The sequence below is a fragment of the Hylobates moloch genome, unplaced genomic scaffold (assembly GCF_009828535.3).
Source record: "Hylobates moloch isolate HMO894 unplaced genomic scaffold, HMol_V3 SCAFFOLD_10, whole genome shotgun sequence".
NCBI classification, from domain to species: Eukaryota; Metazoa; Chordata; class Mammalia; order Primates; family Hylobatidae; genus Hylobates; species Hylobates moloch.
The window spans coordinates 94,999,488-95,022,648 of NW_026652285.1; the positions used below are offsets into that span (position 1 = coordinate 94,999,488).

At 44.2% G+C, this 23,161-nt stretch overlaps 1 protein-coding gene across 1 annotated transcript; it reads right to left on the reverse strand.

Moving 5' to 3' along the window:
* Positions 1-3,136: 3,136 nt before the first annotated feature.
* On the reverse strand, positions 3,137-13,703 carry PDCL (phosducin like). The gene is made up of 4 exons (XM_032165065.2): positions 13,557-13,703; positions 11,695-11,871; positions 8,096-8,277; positions 3,137-5,424 (listed from the first exon to the last, which is right to left on the reverse strand). The coding sequence occupies exons 2-4, from the start codon at positions 11,864-11,866 to the stop codon at positions 4,873-4,875; spliced, it is 906 nt and encodes a 301-aa protein (XP_032020956.1). The 5' UTR covers positions 11,867-11,871; positions 13,557-13,703; the 3' UTR covers positions 3,137-4,872.
* Positions 13,704-23,161: the final 9,458 nt, after the last annotated feature.

A 23,161-nucleotide genomic window follows, 5' to 3' on the forward strand; every position in this document is an offset into this window, starting at 1 on the left:
TGAGGTCAGGAGTTTGAGACCATCCTGGCCAACATGGTAAAACCCTGTCTCTACTAAAAATAAAAAAATTAGCCTGGTATGGTGGCACGTGCCTGTAGTCCCAGCTACTCGGGAGGCTGAGGCAGGAGAATCGCTTGAACCCGGGAGGCAGAGGTTGCAGTGAGCTGAGATCAAGCCACTGCACTCCTGCCTGGGTGACAGAGCGAGGCTCTGACTCAAACAAATAAGTAAAAACAATGAAATAAATAAATGAGTAAAAATAAATTATCTTCTTTATTTTCTTCCTCTATTCTCTCCACTGTCTTTTAATGTTCTATTTTATTGTCACTTGATCAGTTTGCTTTCTCCATCAAGAATATGACATCAGGAAAATAATACAAATGTTGGAACTTCACAAACCTGATTTTAATCCTGCCCTGCCCACTAGCTGTGTAAGTTGAAACGTCACTTAACCCTGCTAAGTCTTGGTTTCTACACCTTTGAAAAGTTACTACTTCCTACTTTGAAAAGATGTGTCATTCAATGAGTCAATGTGTTCATTCTTAAATGTTTATTCATCTTTTGCCAAGTGCCAAGCACAGTGTGGGCACCAGACCAATAAAAACACTTACGTGTGTTCCAGGTACTTTATATTAACTGACTCACGTTACCATCAGCATTTCACAGATGAGGAAACTGAGGCATGGAGCGATTCAGCATCTTGCTTCCAAACGTAGTTAAGTATCAGCCTGTGCCTAGAGACCAAGCCCTTACTCTATGCCAGTGGTCCCCAATCTTTTTGGCACCAGGGAACGGTTTCCTGGAAGACAGTTTTTCCACAGACTGGGGTTGGGTGGGGGGAGTTTCAGGATGATTCAAGTACATTGCATTTATCGTACACTTTATTTCTATTATTATTACATTGCAATACATAACAATTATACAACTCACCATAATGTAGAATCAGTGGGAGCCCTGAGCTTGTTTTCCTGCAACTAGACGGTCCCATCTGAGGGCGATGGGGAACAGTGACAGATCGACAGGCGCTGGATTCTCATAAGCAGCGGACAACCTACATCCCTCGCGTGGGCAGTTCACAATAGGGTTCTCACTCCTATGAGAATCTAATGCCACCACTGATCTAACAGGAGGTGGAGCTCAGGCAGTAACGGAAGCAATGGGAAGCGGCTGTAAAAACAGATGAAGCTTAGCTTGCTGGCCCGCCGCTCACTTCCTGCTGTGCAGCCTGGTTCCTAACAGGCCACAGACTGATACTGATCTGTGGCCCAGGGGTTGGGGACCCCTGCTCTATGCCATACATGAGGAAGAAAACAAAGTCCGTGCCTTCCTGAGACTTTCATTCCAAACGTGAAATCTGGAAGACTCTGGGACAGTTTGTGATAGACAAATGGTTCCTCTTTCCTTCCCCCAATTCCATGGCTAAAAGGGAGAATCACAAAATAAAACAGGAGAGAGGCGATCTGAGAGCTACCCCATTTCAACTCCTTCCCTCTTTTACTCTTAATAAGGGAACCAAGAGCAGTGAGCAGTTGTTCTGTCACAGGTGCACTCACTCACCTTAATCCATAGGTCAGTGACTCTCAAACTTGAGCAAGCTTCAGAATCAACTACAGGGCTCATGAAAATAGTTTGCCTAGCCATTCCCAGAATTCCTGATTCAGGAGATCTTGGGTGAAGCCCGAGAATTTGCATTTCTGACAAGTTCTCAGGTGATGCTGAGGCCGCCACTGCTGCTGGTGCTGCCCCAGGTACCACACATGAGAGCCACTGTCACAGAATAACTCCACAAAACAGGTGATTTTTGTTCCCATTTTACAGATGAGGAAACTGAGCATCAGGAAGGGTAGGTTTCTTACCAGAAGGAAGCTACACCACTAGACTGCCAGACAGGATTTGAACCCAGATCTGCCTGACTCTAAAGCCCATGCTGCTTCCACAACACCGAAGTTAAGAGATCTAACATTCTAGGCCCGGGGCGGTGGCTCACGCCTGTAATCCCAGCACTTTGGGAGGCCGAGGCAGGTGATCACCTGAGGTCAGGAGTTCGAGACCAGCCTGGCTAACATGGCGAAACCCCATCTCTACTAAAAATACAAAAATTAGCCAGGCATGGTGGCAGGCACCTGTAATCCCAGCTACTCAGGAGGCTGAGGCAGGAGAATCGCTTGAATCCAGGAGGCGGAGGTTGCAGTGAGCTGAGATTGTGCCACTGTACTCCAGCCTGGGCAACAGAGTGAGACTCCATCTCCAAAAAAAAAAAGTCTAGGATTTCTCCATTACCATTACATGTTTACTTTTTTTTTTTTTTTTTTGAGACAGGGTCTCTGTCACCCAGGTTGGAGTGCAATCATGGTTCACTGCAGCCTTGACCTCCCAGGCTCAAGAGATCCTCCTGACTCAGCCTCCCAAGTAGCTGGGACTAGAGGTACAGCACCATGCCCAGCTAATTTTTTCTATTTTTTGTAGAGATGAGGTCTCGCTATGTCTGCCTCAGCCTCCCAAAGTGCTGGGATTACAGGCATGAACCACCACACCCAGCCCTACTGTATTTTAGAACTTCTGTTCTTGAAAAGCAAAGTCAAGTTCCCTGTAAGTGCATAATATATTCTCATTTTCAATGAGAACAGAAGATGGTTTGTAAAAGCTATTTTTAAGTGTCCCAATTTGCCCAGTAATTCCTCTTCTAGAAATCTATGAGAATAATCCAAAATATAGCCCAAAACACAAAGGCATTAAGTGTTCAGCAAAACACTGAGAATCTAAATATCCAATATAAAGAGATTGGTTAGGCCGTGCAGCGTGCTCATGCCTGTAATCCCAACACTTTGGGAGGCCGAGGCAGGCAGATCACCTGAGGTCAGAAGCTCAAGACCAGCCTGGCCAACATGGTGAAACCCCGTCTCCAGTAAAAATACAAAAATTAGCGAGGCGTGATGGCATGCATCTGTAGTCCCAGCTACTCACGGGGCTGAGGCAGAAGAACTGCTTGAACCCAGGAGGTGGAGGATGCAGTGAGCCCAGATCACACTACTGTACTCCCGCCTGGGTGACAGAGCGAGACTCCATCTCAAAGAAAACAAACAAAATAAATAAACAAAAATAAAGAAACTGGTTAAATTATTTTATATCCAAATGATGAAATATTATGAAGCCACTGAAAATTATTTATTTAGAATGTTTGAAACATCAAAGTATTTATGATACAATACTAAATAAGGAAGAGCACAGAACTAAATTCAGTAAGTACTCAATGTTTTTAAAAATACTGAAAAAAGACTGAAAGGAAATAAGCTAGACTAACAATAGTTCCCTGCTTCTAATAATTTTCAATACATTCCACCCTTTCTACTACAATGAGCTTTCTTAGTCAAAAAAAAAAAAAAAAAATGCACTCTGTTAATTGACTAAACACTTTCAAGACTCTTTTACAGTTAGTCAATTCCTGAAAAGCCAGGAAAATCAAAATTGTGAATTTTAAGGCTAATATTTAATTCCAGATTACATTTCCCCAAACCCTAGAATATACATTTTTAAAGTTAAAAAAAAAGGAAAAAAACTCAAATGATAATTATTATAAATACATAGAAAAAAAGGCTATAAAAATGACTAGAAATATGACAACAGGGATTAATTTTGGTTGGTGGAATTATATGGCTTTTAAGTCTTAACAGTGTTTATTACATTTTCTACAATGAACATCTATCACTTTTGTGATTTAAAAAAAGTATTTGCTACCTTTCTTTTTAAGACAACCATCAAGAAAATTATATCACATCTATATGATGGAATATTAATAGACATTTTTAAAAAGTTGTAGAATATTTAATAATATGAAAAAAGGTCTGACATATTATTAGCTGACCATACTATAAAACAGTATGTTCAGAATGATCCCATCGTTTTGTTTAAAAACAAACAAAATATCCGTGTATACACAGAAAACACCTTGACAAGAAACAGATCAAAATATTAATAGTGTTTTATTCTAGGTAGTAGGATTAGAGATTATTTTAATTTTCTTATTTTTGCTTCTGTTTTGGTCAATTTTCCTCTACTGAATATGAATTACTTTTCCAATATGCAAAAAAAAAAAAAAAGTTTTTAAAAAAACTAGGTTAAACAAAAAGTTACCTTGTTAAACAAAAAAGAGACAAAGACAAGCAGGGGCATCTTACTGAAAGAACTTCCTTTACAAAGATTTCCAGCCCAACTCCAGCTTTAATGTTTAAATCCATAAACTACTTGTCTTCCAACATCACCAGGTCAGTAAGCATTGACCCTTCCTGCTGTTCCAGACTTAGTCATGCTGGAGGAAGACATGAAATCCAGCAGCAGAGGCCACCCCTCAGGACTGGGTGCGGTGGCTCACCCCTTTAAACAAGACCCTGGTGGGGAAAAAAAAAAATCTAACCACCGTCTAAAGCTATGGAACTGATTACAAGTAAATACAATTTACAATCATTTGATTAAGAAAATGCACTATTTACGTTGCAAATAACACACTACCTACAGAATTATACTCTCAGACTTGGCAGAGACCTCTGAGATCATCTGAAGACAATTTCCAAGACACCGTCTTTAGGATGCTTTGTAAATACTGACTGGAAACAATAACAGAGATGTCACGCCAGAGAATCTTAAGTAAACAGTTCAAAAGCCTGGCTTCCTGTTTATACAATTGTAAGTCATCTTATTGCTAGCTACAGGGTTATTCAGCATTCTGATTTAATCTAAGAATTTCTCGATTTTATGCATAATAAAAGGGACTACAAAGAATGGCTGAAAAGCCAGAAGACAAAGAAGGAACAAAAATAAACAATGACATGTATTCCAACCCAAACAATGAGAAATCTATGCAACTAGACTATCAGTTCAATCTATTTCCAGGTCGCTATCCTCACTGTGACACGTGGCAGAGTTACGCACAGATGTCAGCACCAAGACTTCCTTTTCTGGGAGTAATCCAAACTCCTGGAGAAAAGCTTCAAGGTCCACAGCAAAGAAATCATCCCCCAGCTGGTCAGTAACACGAACAAAATTGCCGATCAATTCACCTCCCTTATAGATCAGCAGGGCAGGAAGGGCATTCCTGGTGAACCGACTGCTGGCGCCAATAACTGAGCTCTTCACCCTGCAGAACTTGACAGCTGGGTACTCTGCGGCAAGGCAGATCATGCAACCATTCATGGCTTCGGTCCCTGGAATGCCATCCTCATAAATATGAACCATGATGACAATGCTTTTCTGTTCTTTATCAATCATGTCTAAAAACCCTTCTCCACTGGAGATCTCAAAAACCTGCTTGAATTGGGGCCCCTTGTGAAGTTGCTGCCGCATCTCTTCCATTCGCTGCTTCCGGTACTGCTGCAGAAACTCTTCATCATCTTGGTCCTCATTCATCATGGCAAACTCCTTCAGAGTCATCTGCAGGCGGACCAGCAAGTGAGCATAAATACGAAAACTGAACACTCGTGATAACAGTTAATATGGGCCGGGCGCAATGGCTCACGCCTGTAATCCTAGCACTTTGGGGGGCTGAGACGAGTGGATCACTTGAGGTCAGGAGTTCAAGACCAGCCTGGCCAACATGGCAAAACCCCATCTCTCCTTAAAAAAAAAAAAAAAATACAAAAAGTTAACAGGGCACGGTGGTGTGCACCTGTGGTCCCAGCTACCCGGGAGGCGGAGGTTGCAGTAAGCCAAGATCACACCACTGCACTCCAGCCTGGGTGACAGGGTGATCCCCTGTCTCCAAAAAAATAAAAAACAATAAAACAGTTAACATGTACTACATGCTGATAATATATAAGGCACCATGCTAAGTACTTTACATGCATTATATCTCACTGAATTCCATAACTCCATCGGGAAGGGACTTTTAATAGCCCCATTTATAAATGAGGTTCCAAAACTTGACATTATTTGAACAAGTTCACCCAGTAAGCATAAGACCAGGACTCAAACTAGATTTTAAAAACCCATGTTTTTAACTACGATATCACATTTCCTCTCAATCCAAATAGGCAGCATCATAATAATCTCACTTCATGAGCTTGTTTCTTTTTGTCAGTCTTGACAATATTTTATCTACTGTTTTTTTTTTTTGGAAAGATAACAAGACATTACAGAATTTTAGAAAAAACTCTCATAACCCCTGCCCCACACCATCCCCAAATACACACACACACACAGAGTCACATGGATCTAAAAATTATTTTTATTACCAGTCATACTAAAATAGTTTTGCTTTTATAGCAGCAGCTGTGGGTGTACCAATTAAGCTATAACCTGCTTTCGAGACTTAGCACGATTATAAGTATTTCCTCATGTTTCCAAATATTTTTATAAAATTATATATAATGTGTCACTTTGCTTAACCACTTCCCTAATTCTGCCAGACAGTTTCCAGTTCTGTTCTATTGCAAATAAATCAGCAGGACAGGAACAGCCTCTCTCAAGACTGATCCATGTGATGATATGATGTTGCCTCATTCTGGCCTCTCACCTCAGTATCAGGAAGCAGCTGTGAGCAGCAGGCACAATGCCGGAGAGACAGCTTAAGCTATGAAAGCATCTTCCCCTTGCCCCGGTGCAGTAAGACATCCCCGCTCCTCTCATAAATCCTAACTCTGCCTAATGCTGCATAGATTAGGGAACAGGGAGTGGAAGATCACACTAGATCAGAACACGTTGTTACTGTATCATAACCAGCAACATTCTGAGTTCACTATTTCACTTATTGCCAATTTTCCTCCCATCTCGCAGTCCTCCACTTCAACTCAGTCTACCAGAGTGGCTTCTTCTGATCTATTGAAGTCTTTGGCTAAGTGTAATGTCCTAAAATCAGCCTCCTGGTCAAGGTGAATGATTCCCAGCTTAATCCTCTTATCTGCTCCCTGATCCTGTGTGGTATTTTAGCTTTGGGCCATAACTAAATGATCTCAGACACTCACAGACATTCGTCCACAGTCAGAGGGCATCCAGGGAAATAGTGAATCCCTTTTAATACTGACAGGGTAAGAGGCCATCAGGGGCTGGGCACCACGGCTCATGCCTGTAATCCTAGCACTTTGGGAGGCTACGGTGGGAGGGTCACTTGAGCTCAAGAGTTCCGAGACCAGCCTGGGCAACATAGACCCTGTCTCTATTAAAAAAAAAAAAAAAAAAAAAAAAAGGCCATCAGGGACCTACTTCCAAACATCTTCCAGAGTATCTGTTTGCTTATTATAATGCCTCCTTAGAATAAATTCTCATGAATAGGCTTCAGACGAAACAGCAACATCATGGAAAAAACAGGAGTATTTGGGTTAGAACCCTAGCGCCTACTAGAATTTACCAGTTGTATTGCCCTGAACAAGTCTCTAATGCCCTCTAAGCATTGCTTCCATTATCTGTAAGAAGGGGATAATACCACCACCCTAAGAGGGTTATTTCTGGCCCAAGATAAAATCTCAATAAAAGAAGGGAAACTAGGCTGGGCGCGGTGGCTCACGCCTGTAATCCCAGCACTCTGGGAGGCCGAGGCGGGCAGATCACGAGGTCAGGAGATCGAGACCATCCTGGCTGACACGGTGAAACCCCGTCTCTACTAAGAATACAAAAAAAAAATTAGCCAGGCGAGGTGGCAGGCGCCTGTAGTCCCAGCTACTTGCGAGGCTGAGGCAGGAGAATGGCGTGAACCCTAGTGGGCGGAGCCTGCAGTGAGCGGAGATCGTGCCACTGCACTCCAGCCTGGGCGACAGTGAGACTCCGTTTTAAAAAAAAAAAAAGAAGGGAAACTAAAATTTACTGAGCACTTTCAATGGGCCAAAAACTGTGATGGGCATATTAACCACACAGTCCTGTATGGGGAGGATACATCATTTAACCATTGAAACACCAGATTCAGAAGGAAAGAGACTTTCCCACAGTCACTAGTAGCAGAACTGAGATTCAAAGCTGGGTGTATTTGAGTTTTGACAGGGCTCTATGATTTCTCCTGCACTGCACAACTTCTTGGAGGTCAAATCAAGCATCCTCCACCTCTTGAATCACTCACCCACCTCTAACAGCCACAGCAGACTCTAATAAGAAAAGTCCGGGTACTGCTAATTACCTTCCCACTGATCTTCTCCTGGAGGTCTTTCTGTTTCTGTTGCTCCTCCTCTTCATCCAGATGGGACCTGCAAGTCATTGACAGCTTCTTGATCAGCCTTTCCATCTCCCGGCACTGCTCCTCCCTCTGCTCCGTCTCCAACTGCTTGAAGCGGCGCCAGTCATTGATCACACCTTTTGGGCCTGAGTAGGGTGAACACGGATGTGACCAAGGAGAATGGGCAGGGAATTATGGACCAGCTCACATCTGTAGGTAGGAGTTCACATCTGCCTGAAGCTTGCTCCATCTACTGCACAATTATCATAGGGACTCTGTGCACTCTGCCACAGGGCAGAGTGGCCTATACACAATGATGTGCCCTGCAACAGTCTGCAACAAGGGCCAAGCTAATGCCCAACATTAGGAGATGAGTTTAAAAAATTATGATCTACCTACTCAAAGGAAAATAAAGCAACTCTTAGAGTAAAGCAGCTCTGTGTTTCCTGCCATTAAAGATATTCCAAATATATTAGGTTATTACAAAAGCAAATGTAGAATATCATGGTATAATCCTCTAGTTTCTATAAAAAAAGACCTGCATGTATATACATCACTTATGTACATAGATATGCATACATGTTTTTGTATATACTGTGTGTTCATAGAAAAAGAGCTTGCAGGATATGTAAACTGTTAACAGTGGTTGTCTCCAGGTAGTAGGATCTAAGCGGCTGGTGAGAGAGATCTTTTACTTTTTTCTTTCTGTACTTCTATATTATCTGAATTTTTTTTTTTTTTTTTAGGGGGGATTGAGTCTTGCTCTGTGGCCCAGGCTGGGGTGCAATGGCGCGATCTCGGCTCACTGCAACCTCTGAATCCCAGGTTCAAGCAATCCCCCTGCCTCAGCTTCCCGAGCAGCTGGGACTACAGGCATGCGCCACCACGCCCAGCTAATATTTGTATTTTTAGTAGAGACAGGGTTTCACCATGTTGGCCAGGATGGTCTCCAACTCCTGACCTCAGGTGATCCGCCCGCCTTGGCCTCCCAAAGTGCTGGGATGATGGGCATGAGCCACCGTGCCTGGCCTCTGAATTTTTTATAACAATTTTTTATAACAATTTTTTTACAACAAGATTGTAATACAACCTGTTCTGTTATTCAAGCTACCCTTAACCCGTCAAGCCCTGTGCTGCTGAAGGACTTATATGTCCTTGCCCCTTGCTATGTGACCTGTGGTACCTCCTGTGGGATGAGTACATATATCCCCAGCCCATTGAGGCTGGGCTTGACTATGTGACTTGCTGGCCAATGGGATTGTGAGCAAATATGAAGTATGCCATGTCTTAGCAAAACAAAAAGTATGCCGTGTATGAGCCATTCCATGTTTCCAACAGCTCCTCTCTTGCTCTCTATGCTTCGCCATGAAAACGGTGTGTCCTAAATAGAGGGACACAGCCAAACTGAGGCTGTTACTCCTTCAGCCTAGCTCCTAGATGAAAGAACATATGAAACATAAGCAGGGCTGCCATTGACCTACAGGCTGCATGTAACGTGAATGAGAAATAAACCTTTGTCATCATAAGCCACTAAAGCTTTGGAGTCTTTTGGTATCACAGAAAAAAATATACAAATCTATATGAAGACAACTTTAAAATGCTCCCAAAAAATACTTGAAAGACTTGAATAAATGGAAAAGCAATACCATGTTCCTGAACAGACATACTCAACATCACAAAAGTGCCGCTGACGCCTAAATTAATCTATATATTTAATGCATTCCCAATGAAAATACATGAACACACGTATGTGTCCGGCTCCTAAATTTCCTTTGGAAAAAATAAAGCAAAAGTTAATTGAAGAGGGTCTAGCCTTACCAAATACTAAAATATAACACTACAATAATTAAAAACAGTATGACATAGCCCAGTAAAAGACAAATCAATGGAAGAGACTACATAGTATGGCTAAAGACCCAACATAAACAGAGAAATTCAGTACATAATAAAAGTGACATCTCCAGATAATAAAGATGGCTTATTCACTAAGCGGTACTGAAACAACTGAGTAGCAATCTAAAAAAAAACTGGAGCCCTGCTGCACCTTGCATCAAAGTGAATTCCACATGAATCAATATTTAAGTGTAAAAAATGAAATCACAAAAATACTAATGAAAAGTATAGAAGAACTTTTTTTTTTTTTTTTTTTTTTTTTTTTTGGAGACAGAGTCTCACTCTGTTGCCCAGGCTGGAGTGCAGTGGCATGATCTTGGCTCACTGCAACCTCTGCCTCTGGGGTTCAAGCAATTCTCCTTCCTCAGCCTCCCAAGTAGCTGGGCCTACAGGCGCATGCTCCCACACCTGGCTAACTTTTTATATTTTAGTAGAGATGGGATTTCACTGTGTTGCCCAGGCTGGTCTCGAACTCCTGAGCTCAGGCAGTCCACCTGCCTCGACCTCCCAAAGTGCTAGAATTGCAGGCGTGAGCCACTGTGCCCAGCCAGGAGAACCTTTTTATACAGCAAAGTGAGGCCCTTTATAAAGTAGGGTGAAGAAACGCCTTTTAAGTAAAAAGTGAAATTAAGAAACTATAAAATACTTTTAAGTACATAAAAATAAAATTTTTCATCCAGGAAAAGAACATAAAGTCAAAAGACAACAACAAACTGAAAGAAATATTTACAACTCATATCACAGATTTCCTTTATAGCTCCCCAAGAAGAAAAAAACCACCGAATTTTTTAAATGAGCAAAGAATATAAAAATCTCTCTTAAAATTATGAAAAGTTTAGGTTCCCTCTTAAAAATAAATATGGGCCCAGTGCATTGGTTCATGCCTATGGGAGGCTGAGGCAGATGATCGCTTGAGGCCAGCAGTGTGAGGCCAGCCTGGGCAACAAAGTGAGACCCCATCTCTACAAAAAATAAAAAAATAAATTAGCTGGGCATGGTGGCAAGCACCTGTGGTCCCAGCTACATGTGGTCCCAGCTTTTTAAGAGAGGAACCTCATGGAAGCTGAGGCAGAAGGATCATTTGAGCTCAGGAAGTTGAGGCTGCAGTGAGCCATTATGGACCAAGGAACTCCAGGCTGAGCAACAAGGTGAGAACTTGTCTTAAAAAACAAAAAAACAAAACAAAACAAAAAAAAGGTGGTAGGGGCGGAAATAAACCTACAATGAATTACTACAATAGCAAAGATCAAGGAGTTTCATAACACAGTAGGAGGACAAGTGTACGGAGAAACACAGATTGCTGATTAATCTATAAATTACTGCCACCTCAACTCAACTGATAGCAATTTGACAATATTAAAATGTACAAGTGTAAATATGCCATTTTTAGGAATTTGCACTACCCATATACTCATACTTGTGATTTATGAGATATCGAACTGTTAATACGAGATGCAGGATTCAAATCCAGGCCAGTCTGTGTTCATTACCATGCTGCTATGCAAATACATTTGCATTATACACTAAAAGGCTAGAAGCACACATAATGAAAAGACTAGGTTATCTCTGAAAGTGGGACCAGAGTTAAAAGTGATCGGGAGACTTCTAATTAATATGTATTTAATGTACATTTTTTGAGCCTGTTCCCAGAGCCCAGGGTTTCTCAGTACCTGTGTTAACTGAGATGCCTTCGCCTGCCAGCTCAGCCTCTGCAGGCACAGAACTGCTGGCTGGGGCACCTCTGCCTCGGTCCTTGTCCTCGTGGTCACTGTCCTCATCCTCACTGCTGCTGTAGTAGTACTGCAGTTTCTCCCCCAGCAACTTATCATCAAGGGTGGTCATGGTGCCTGGAAAAAGAAAGCATATCAGGTTCTTTGCTGACTTGAGCCAGACAGACATGAATCTGAAGCACAGGGGGCTTGCCTGTGCTGAGATCCTACAATTTCCAGGACACTAAAGTGATTATTTTCATAACCAGAATCTTAACAAATCCCTACCGCTACCCTGTGTGTTAGGGCTTATCACACTCTTTAACAGAAGGTAAAACTGAAGCTCAGATAAAGGAAGTGTCTTCACCAAGCTTAACAGCGAATGGTGGAGCTGGGACCAGACCCCAGGGATTCCTGACTCCAACAGCCTGAGGTATAAATTAATCTAGTCTGAGTTAAGTGTACAAGCCACCTGCACCGGCTTGGAGGAATCTACTGACCAGTGGTTTTATCTGTGCTTTTAGTTTTCCCACCAGCTAAGACTGCTGCCTAATTGAAAAATTGGGTAAGTATCCTCAGGAAAAACTCCAAAAAGAGGCATCAAGAGTACAATGCTGAGTCACTATTTGTCTAGGCAATCACTCTCTGTCACCAGCCTTCAACCTCCCAGACAACATCCTGAGGGCTTGGATGGATGGTCTCTGAAACCCTACCTATTCTGACAGGTTAAAAGAAGGGCCCATACAAAGATTTTAATAACTCCCAAGGGTTTAAAGGACTATGATGGCCGGGCTCGCGCCGGTAATCCCAGCACTTGGGGAGGCCGAGGCGGGAGGATCACTTGAGACCAGGAATTCGAGACCAGCCTGGCTAACATGGTGAAACTCTGTCTCTACTAGTAAAACAAACAAACAAACAAAAATTAGCCAGGTGTGGCGGCGGGCGTCCGTTTTCCCAGCTACTCAGGAGGCAGAGGCACGAGAATCTCTCGAACCCAGGAGGCGGAGGTTGCAGTGAGCCGAGATTGTGCCACTGCACTCCAGCCTGGGAGACAGAGCGAGACTCTGTCTCAAAAAATAATAATAAAAATTAAAAAATAAAGGACCACGCTTCTGCATCAGAAGCAGCCAAGGGCATTCTGATGAAAAGATGCAGCTTAGCCCCCAGAGGCCTGCTTGAGAATTCGGCAGGAATGCGGCTGCCTTAAAGACTTATCACCGGGCCTATCATACTCCATTTACAAAGTGACTCTCTCCCACGGGGCAAGGAGTTCTTGAAAGTAGGGACCTCTAGTCACTACCTCCATCCCCAACGCCCAGCACAATGCCGCTGCACAATTTGCTAAACCCGCAGCCTGGGTCAACGGGAGCATCGGAGGACTCCAGCAGTCAGATGCAAAGGAGACAGGGATCATGGAGAGACAGGTGGAGGTGCCAGGAAGGAACCAAACCAAACTTAAGGGACTAGGAGGTACCAGGAATGGGCCAAGCGGGGGGCACAGCGGCGGCGGAGAGGAGGGAAGGAGTTGCGCTCCTGAGGCAGGGATCGCTGCGGGGAGGAGACGAGGGCGGGCCCCGTGGAGACGCGAGCAGAGGAGGCGGGGCCTCCGGAAGGGAAGCAGAGGGGTGTGTGGAGCTTTTGGGGGAAGCCTGGAAGGGCCCGGGGGAGGTGGGGCCAGAGGAGGAAAGGGGACGAGGAAGACGCGGAGGACTTGGGGGTCGAGACAGAGCGAAGAAGGGGCAGTTTTACCCAAGCTCGCCAACCCCACTCCCTCCCGTAGTCCGCGGCCGCTGCCGCTTCCAGGTGGACCCCAATGCAGTTACCTGGCCTAGCTCGCTCCGGATCCCTTTGGGCCAGCAGCTCCAGGTGCCGGAAGGAATGGAGCACTCACTTAAGAGGAAGAGCAGTAGGTCAGCGCCCTGAGCGCTAAAGAGAAAAGCCGCCGAAGCCCGACAGCGCGGACCAATGAGGCGGCCGTCCTGCGTCGTGGCGGACGCGCATTGTCCAATCAGAAGCCGCTACTCCCAGCTGAGGGGCGGGGGAGAAGCTACGGGTCCTACCTTGGAACAAAACAACTTGACAACAACGCGCTCCCAATTGCTTTGTTTTGCTTTTAATCTGGACAACGAAAAAGTGAATTGTATGACCCAGCGTCAAGCAACAAGAAAAATGTATTCACAGGCCGGGCGCAGTGGCTGACGCCTGTAATGCCAGCACTTTAGGAAGCCGAGGCGGGCGGATCACTTAAGGTCAGGAGTTCAAGACCAGCCTGGCCAACACGTTGAAACCCCGTCTCTACTAAAAATACAAAAATTAGCCGGGTGTGGTGGCCTACGCCTGTAATCCAAGCTACTCGGGAGGCTGAGGCAGGAGAATCGCTTAAACCCAGGAGGCAGAAGTTGAAGTGGGCCGAGATCCTGCCACTGCACTCCAGCCTGGGCGACAGAGCGAGACTGTCTCAAAAAAAAAAAAAGAAAGAAAGAAAGAAAGAAAAGAAAAATGTATTCACTTCCCTTCAAAGTTTCCGAAGCCATTCCAAATGTGTTTTTTATTGGTTCTTCATCGCATCACGTCTATTAGACGGAAAAGTGACTCAGAGACGTTCGGTAATTTGCCCGAGAACACAAATCCCTCAAGTACAGGGCATAGATTAAAATAATTTTTTTTTTGACGGAGTTTCGCTCTTCTTGCCCAGGCTGGAGTGCAGTGGCGCGATCTCGGCTCACTGCAACCTCCGCCTCCCGGGTTCAAGGGATTCTCCTGCCTCAGCCTCCAGAGTAGCTGGGATTACAGGCGCCCGCCAGCAGACCCGGCTAATTTTTTCCATTTTTAGTAGAGACAGGTTTTCACCATTTTAAAGCAGCGGCAGCCAGGAGTGGTGGCACGTGCCTGTAGTCCCAGCTATGCAGGAGGCTGAGGCGGGAGGATCGCTCAGCCCAGGACTTGGAGGCCAGCCTGGGTGACAGCGCAGGAACGTAATGTGAAATCCGGAATTGGCTCCTGGTATAGAAAAAGGACATGGGGCCGGGTGCGGTGGTTCACTCCTGTAATCCCAGCACTTTGGGAGGCCGAGGCGGGTGGATCACCTGAGGTCAGGAGTTCGAGACCAGCCTGGCCAACATGGCGAAACCCCGTCTTTACTAAAAATACAAAAATTAGCTGGGCGTGGTGGTGCACACTTGTAATCCCAGCTACTCGCAGGCTGAGGCAGGAGAATCGCTTGAACCCGGCAGGCGGAGGTTGCAGAGAGCTGAGATGGCACCACTGCACTCCAGCCTGGGGGTCAAGATGGAGACTCTGTCTCAAAAAAGAAAAATAAAAAGGACATGAATGGGACAACTCACGAAATTTGAATAAGGCCTATTAATTCATATTAGTAGTATTGTATCAATTGTTTTAATAATTATACTATGTAAGATGTTAACTTTTGGAGATTCTATTAGATGAAGAATCTAGGGAAACACTATCCTATTTTCGCAACTTTGTTTCTTCTTCCAGGGTAAAGCCATACTATGATATTTTGCAACTTTTTTTTTCTTTTTCCTCAGGCATACTTTGTCGTCTGTTTTTGCAACTTTTTTAAAACCTAAAATGATTTCAAATTCTGAGCCCTTGTTGAAGTATCCAATACACAACCGTGAAGTTGCTCATAGAAAGCTTTGGGTAAATTGAATCATAGAAAATATTCTAGAAAGACACACTGTTTAAAATAGGGCTCTTAATTTGGGGTAGGGGATCTTAATTTGTGGTTCTAGAACCACTTGAAATTGTCTACAAATTTCTGTACCTGCCTGTTTCTCAGAGAGACTGTTTGCTGAGGCCCTCAGAGGAGTCAAAAAATACCACACACAAACACACACCCATTCAAGAACATTGTATGAATAAGTCCGTTTTCATACGCTATAAATAAATAACCCACTGTCGGGCAGTTCTTTTTTTTTTTTTTTTTTTTTTGCATATCAGACATATTAGGAAGGTTGCACATGGGAAGTCGGGGAATAGAAATGGGGGGTGGGAGTTAAAATAAATGTGAGAGGGACTTTATATGGATCAGTGATAATAACTCAATCCTCAATTTGACAAAGAAGAGGGAGAAGGAAGAGGAAGAAAAAGAAAGTGGGATAAAGGATCAGAAAGGGAGGAAAATAGAAAAAATTAGAGTATGACTCCAGGGTAGACCTGTTTTGTTGTCACTGAGTTGGTTGGTTGGTTTGTCTGTTGTATTTTTCATGTTTCGCCATGTTGGCCAGACTGGTCTCGAACTCCTAGCCCGAAGTGATCAACCCGCCTCGCCCCCCAGAGTGCCGGGACCACAGGCGTGAGCCACCACGTCCAGCCCCCACATTGCTTCTGGCCTCCGTGGTAGACCTCCGAGACGGAGCGGCCGGGCAGAGGCGCTCCTCACTTCTTCCCAGACACGGGGCGGCCGGGCAGAGGCGCTCCTCACTTCCCAGACGGGGCGGCCAGGCAGAGACGCTCCTCACTTCTTCCCAGACGATAGGTGGCTGGGCAGAGGCGCTCCTCACTTCCCAGACGATGGGTGGCCGGGCAGAGGTGCTCCTCACTTCCCAGACGGGGCGGTCGGGCAGAGGCGCTCCTCACTTCCCAGACGATGGGTGGCTGGGCAGAGGCGCTCCTCACTTCTGGCAGTTCTTTATAGCAGTATGAAGAACTGCCCGACAGTGGGTTATTTATTTATTTATTTAAGACGGAGTCTTGCTCTGTTGCCAAGGCTGGAGTGCAGTGGCGCAATTCTCGGCTCACTGCAACCTCCGCCTCCCAGGTTACAGGCGCCCGCCACCATGCCCGGCTAATTTTTGTATTTTTAATTAGAGATGGGGTTTCACCGTGTTAGCTAGGATGGTCTCGATCTCCTGACCTCGTGATTCACCCGCCTCGGCCTCCCAAAGTGCTGGGATTACAGGCGTGAGCCACCGTGCCCGGCCATATTCAACCTTTTTTTAAAAAAGTAGAAATGGGGTCTTGCTATGTTGCCCACGTTGGTCTCAAATTCAGACCTTTTAATATATTCAGGCTCCTGGTTGTATAGATATAGTGATGTCTTTGTTGGGAATGTAGCTTGCATCTGTCAGGAATATGTGTACATGAGTTAGCTATCTAATAATATCCAACAGAACCACTCATTTTTCCTGTTAGAAACGTGGAATGGGCCGGGCATGGTGGCTCACACCTGTAATCCCAGCACTTTGGGAGGCCGAGGTGGGCAGATCACGAGGTCAGAGATCGAGACCATCCTGGCCAATATGGTGAAACCCCATCTCTACTAAAAATACAAAAATTAGCTGGGCATGGTGGCGCGCACCTGTAGTCTCAGCTACTCAGGAGGCTAAGGCAGGAGAATCGCTTGACCTCAGGAGGCGGAGATTGCAGTGAGCTGAGATTGTGCCACTGTACTCCAGCCTGACAACAGAGTGAGACTCCGTCTCAAAAAAAGAAAAGAAAAGAAAAGAAACGTGGAATGATGTGGATAATGAAGTTTCTGTTTAATGAGCATACCGCATGTAATTTATAGTTTTAAAGGTATTTTACCGTTACTGTAAGGTTTTTGTTGGGCTATCAGTAGAGTATATTAAAGGTACTCCCTAGTGGGGAAAACAACCCATGAGCTGTCTTGTGATGGCTAAAGCATTTATCTTTAAGCTAAGGGAAACCTTAATCCAACCAGATTTATAGGCTATTTTTAAACATATTTAAAATTTTGAAGTAACTGAATGAAATTCATATATAAATGATTAAATAGGCCGGGCACGATGGCTTATGCCTGTAATCCCACCATTCTGGGAGGCTGAGGCGGGCAGATCATTTTAGGCCAGGAGTTCAAGACCAGCCTGGCCGACATGGTGAAACCCCATCTCTACTAAAGATACAAAAAGTAGCCGGGTTAAGTGGAGCATGCCTGTAATCCCAGCTACTTGGGAGGCTGAGGCAGGAGAATCACCTGAACCCGGTAGAAGGAGGTTGCAGTGAGCTGAGATCGTGCCACTGCACTCCAGCCTGGGAGACAGAGTGAGACTCCATCTCCACAAAAAAATAAATGAATAGATAGATGATAGATAGATAGATAGATAGATAGATAGATAGATAGATAGATAGATAGATAGATAGATAGATAGATAGATAGATAGATAGATAGATAAAATAAATGGTTAAATTCCTTGAAGCATGAATTCCAAGGCTTGATCTACTCTTATAGTTTTTCCAAATCATAACAGAGGTAAAACAAGATTTGGTCTTAGAACATTGAGTTTCTCATGTTAAATTTTTTCTACCAATATTTTTGTAAATTTAAAACGAATTTATCCTTGTTACTTTATTTTTATATAAGAATTAAAGGTCCAGAGATGATTTTGAATGACATCAAACCATATGAGGACTGTTTGAGATAAACAGCTTGTCCATCTGTCTTATCTTTTCTTTCTTTTTCTTCATTTCCTTAATTCTTTTATTTTTCTTTTCCTTCCCTTCCTTCTCCCTTCCTTTCTCTTCCCTTGTGCCTTTCTGCTCCCTCTCCTCTTGTCCTTTCCCCTCCCTTGTTTCTCTTTCTTTCTCTCTCACCCTAACTTTCCTTCTCTGGTGGTGGTGGTGGTGTGTGTATGGCGGGTGTTCCATTTGTTGCAACAGAATGTCTTTCTTATTTAAAAATCGATTAAACAACCTTTTTTTTTCTTTTTTGAGACAGAGTCTCGCTCTGTCACCCAGGCTGGAGTGCAGTGGTGCAATCTCGTCTCACTGCAACCTCTGCCTCACAGTTTCAAACGATTCTCCTGCCTCAGCCTCCTGAGTAGCACGCGCTCCTGATTACAGGCACGTGCCACCACACCTGGCTAATTTTTGTATTTTTAGTAGAGACGGGGTTTCACCACGTTGGTCAGGCTGGTGTCGAACCCCTGACCACATGATCCACCCACCTTGGCCTCCCAAAGTGCTGGGATTACAGGCGTGAGCCACACTGCACTCAGCCTAAACAACCTTTTTTTGTATTAATGAGGAGAAAACTAGTAAAGATAAGAACTACTTCCTTATATAATAGTCAGATTTTCTCTGTCTCTCTCATTTGTTTTCAAATTTTAAAAGTGGTATCTTGGCTGGTGCAGTGGCTCACACCTATAAACCCAGCACTTTGGGAGGCTGAAGCAGGCAGATCACCTGAGGTCAGGAGTTTGAGATCAGCCTGGCCGGTGAAACCCTGTCTCTACTAAAAATATAAAAATTAGCCGGGCATGGTGGCATGCACCTGTAATCCCAGCTACTCAGAAGGCTGACGCAAGAAAATTGCTTGAAGCCAGGAGGTGGAGGCTGCAGTGAGCTGAGATTGCACCACTCCAGCCTGGGTAATAGAGTGAGAATCCCTCTTTAAAAAAAAAAAAAGTGGTATCTTTGATACGGCCTTTAATTTTAATTTTTTAAGTGAATTTTTTTTAGATGTTGGATTGTCTATAAGCAACAATTAAATTACTATTTTCCCCTTTTTTTCTTTTTAGAGACAGGGTCCCACTCTGTCACCTAGGGAGGAGTGCAGTGGGATCAGTGGGATGACCACAGCTCACTGTGGCCTAACCTCTGGGGCTCAAGCGATCATCCCACTCAGCCTTCAAGTAGCTAGGACTATAAGTGTGAGCCACCATGCCTGGCCTTTTTTTTTTTTTTTTTTTTTTTTTTTTTGAGAGAGAGTCTTGCTCTGTCGCCCAGGCTGGAGTGCAATGGCACGATCTCAGACCACTGCAACCTCCACCACCTGGGTTTCAAGCGATTCTCCTGCCTCAGCCTCCCGAGTAGCTGGGACTTCAGGCACCCATCACCATGCCTGGCTAATTTTTGTATTTTTAGTAGGGGCAGGGTTTCACCAAGTTGGCCAGGCTGGTCTTGAACTCCTGACCTCAGATGATTCACCCATCTTGGCCTCCCAAAGTGCTGGGATTACAGGCGTGAGTAACCGCACCAGCCCCCCCTTTTTAAAAGTAGAGATGGGGTCTTGCTATGTTGCCCAGGTTAGTCTCAAATTCCTGGCCTCAAATGATCCTCTCACCTCAGCCTCCCAAAGTGCTGGGATTATAAGTGTGAGCCACTGCACTCAGCCTTAAATTTCTTTTTAAAAAAGTTTTGATTAAGAAATCAAAGAAAATCAGAAAACCTCTGCTTTCATAGTTTTAGTAACAATACTTTTAGCAACTACCTTTTTCTTTAAATAGCCCACACCTTTAAAATTTAAGGAGTAAAATCTCTTTTTAAGAAATGTTTGACGCTGGGAGCAGTGGCTCATGCCTGTAATCTGAGCACTTTGGGAGGCTGAGGCTGGTGATTACCTGAGCTCAGGAGTTCGAGACCAGCCTGGGCAACTTGGCAAACCCCATTTCTACTAAAAATACAAAAGAAAATTAGCCAGGTATGGTGGCACACACCTGTAATCCCAGCTACTCAGAAGGCTGAGGCAGGAGAATGGTTTGAACCCAGGAGGTGGATGTTAGAGGTTCCAGTGAGCCAAGATGCTGCCACTGCACTCTAAGCCTAGGTGAAAAGAGTGAAACTCCATGTCAAAAAAAAAAAGAGTTTTTCTTATTTATGTACATATATATTTTAATTTCTACAAGCCAATCAGAATGGAATACCATTAAATTTTAAGAGATCTTATAATAATAGAATATAACCTTTACTTTGTTAATATGGTCAAGTACACAGATTGATTTTCAAATGCTAAAGAAACCTTGCATTCCTGAAATAAACACTATTTGGACTTGATGTATTATACTGATATACATAGCTAGATTTACTAACATTTTAAGGATTTTTGCATCTATGTTCATGAGAGATATTAACCTATGATTTTCTTTTTTTGTAATGTCACTGTGTGGTTATGTTTATCTAATAAAACTAGTTGTAAGTTCCCTCTTCCACTTTCTGAAGTAACTTCTGTAAAATTGGCATTATTTCTCCTTAAATATTTATTAATAATAGAATAAACCTGTGAAGCCATCTGGGCCTGGAGTTTTTTTTGTGGGAAGGTTTTTCATAATTAATTCAATTTCTTTGGTAGTTATAGGGCTATGGCAGGCAGCTTCTAAAATCGCACCTATGCTAATGATCAATTTATTGCCCCTCTGCTCCCAATTCGCCCTTGAACATATGCTCTTCAATAATGGATAGAATTCAGTGAAGCATTTCTCCTTTGCAGTGAGCACAGTGATGAGCTTTCTCAGTAGAGGGCACTGGAGGGGCATTGCAGGAGGAGGGGCTCTCCTACTGTTTCCCACAGTTCCGTGGTAGGTCAGTGATGTGGATGTAACGACATCCAGGGGAGCTCTTTCCCAGCCATGTGTCCAGCACATATGGTCCCTTGGTGACATTGCAACCTCAGTCTAGACCAGCAACAATTTTCCTGTGGCCCTCTCAATGTGAAAATTAGCTTTCTGAAGGCTTCCTGTCCCCTACCAGTTTCCTGTCCCCCACCAGCCAACTCTCTCTGCAGGCTCCTGTGTATCTCTCCTGCTGCCTGGAGAGTAGCTTTCTGTCTGCCAGTAACTAGTGCCAGCCTGGGCCAACTAGCGGACCTCTGGGCTGAACTATACCTTCTCCGAGGTGTGACCCTCAGCCTTGAGAAGAGTACCCCTTTCCAAATTTGTTTTTCCTTAGGTACTCTCCCTAGCCTATAGAGTACTATATGGAATTTACTTTTAGCTGGTAGTCATTTATTAGCATTTAATGATTCTTTATATATTAAGCTTTACTCCATATAATGTACTGTGTAGTTTCTACCTCCTGATTGGACACAGACTGATACTACTCCCAAAGTTCCCCGTCTCCTGGTATTCATGCCCTGTGTAATCCCTTTCCCTTGCTTCTAAGGATTAGAATACCACAAAAGCAATGGGATGTTGCTTCCTAAATTTGGTTATAAAAGATTGTGACGTCTTTTTAGCACACTCTCTCTCTCTCTCTCTCACTCTCTGTTGCCTGTCTTGCTTGCTGCTTGGATGAGCCACTCTACCATATTGTGAGCTGCCAGAAACTAACAGTAGCTGAATTAGTCCTTTCTTGTGATGCTATAAAGAAATAACTGAGATGGCCGGGCGCGGTGGCTCATGCCTGTAATCCCAGCACTTTGGGAGGCCGAGGCGGGTGGATCATGAGGTCAGGAGATCGAGGCCATCCTGGCCAACATGGTGAAACCCCGTCTCTACTAAAAATACAAAAATTAGCTGGGCGTGGTGGTGGTGGCCTATAGTCCCAGCTACTCAGGGGGCTAATGCGTAAGAATCACTTGAACCCGGAAGGCGGAGGTTGCAGGGAGCCAAGATAACGCCACTGTACTCCAGCCTGGCAACAGAGCAAGACTGTCTCAAAAAAAAAGAAAAAACAAAAACAAAAAACCTGAGACTGGTATTTCTACATAAAGAAATACCAATACTGATAAAGAAAAGAGGTTTAATTTGGCTCACAGTTCTGCAGGTTGTACAGGCATGGCACCAATATCTGCTTAGCTCCTGGTGAGGGCCTGAGGAAGCTTACAATCATGACAGAAAGCAAAGAGGAGCCGGCATATCACGTGGTGAGAGCAGAAGCAAGGTGGGGGTAGGGGAGGTGTTACCCTCTTTTAAACAAGCAGATCTAGCATGAACTGAGCAAGAACTCATCACCAAGGGGATGGCATTAAGCCATTTATGACGGATCCATCCCCATGATCCAATACATCCCACCAGGCCCCACCTCCAACATGAGGTCACATTTCAGCATGAGATTTGGAGGGGACAAATATCCAAATCATATCATTCCTCCCCTGGCACCCACCCCCCATATCTCATGTCCTCCTCACATTGCAAAATACAATAATCTCATTAATCCCCCAAAGTCTTAACTCATTCCAACATCAAATCAAAAGTCCTAAGTCTTCTCTGAGACTCACCTTCTTTCACCTATGAACCTGTAAAATCAAAACCAGTTATTTACTTCCAATAAACAATGGTGATACAGGCATTGGGTAAACATTCCCATTCCAAAAGGGAGAAACTGACCAAAATAAAGGGGCTACAGGCCCTATGCAAGTCTGAAACTCAGCAGGGCAGATATTAAATCTTACAACTCCAAAATAATCCTTGAGCCTGGGCAACATCGTGAAACCCATCTCCACAAAAAATTAAAAAAACAAAATTAGCCAGGCATGGTGGTGTGCACCTGTAGTCCCAGCTACTCAGGAGGCTGAGGTGGGAGGATCACTTTAGCCCCAGAGGTCAAGGCTGCAGTGAGCCATGATTGCGCCACTGCCCTGGGCAAGAGAGTGAGACCCTGTCTAAAACACACATATGGTCAGCAAAGCCTGACTCCTGTCCTCTCTCTCTCCTCCCCAGACAGCATGAGCTTCACCACTCGCTCCACCTTCTCCACCAACTACCAGTCCCTGGGCTCCGTCCAGCCG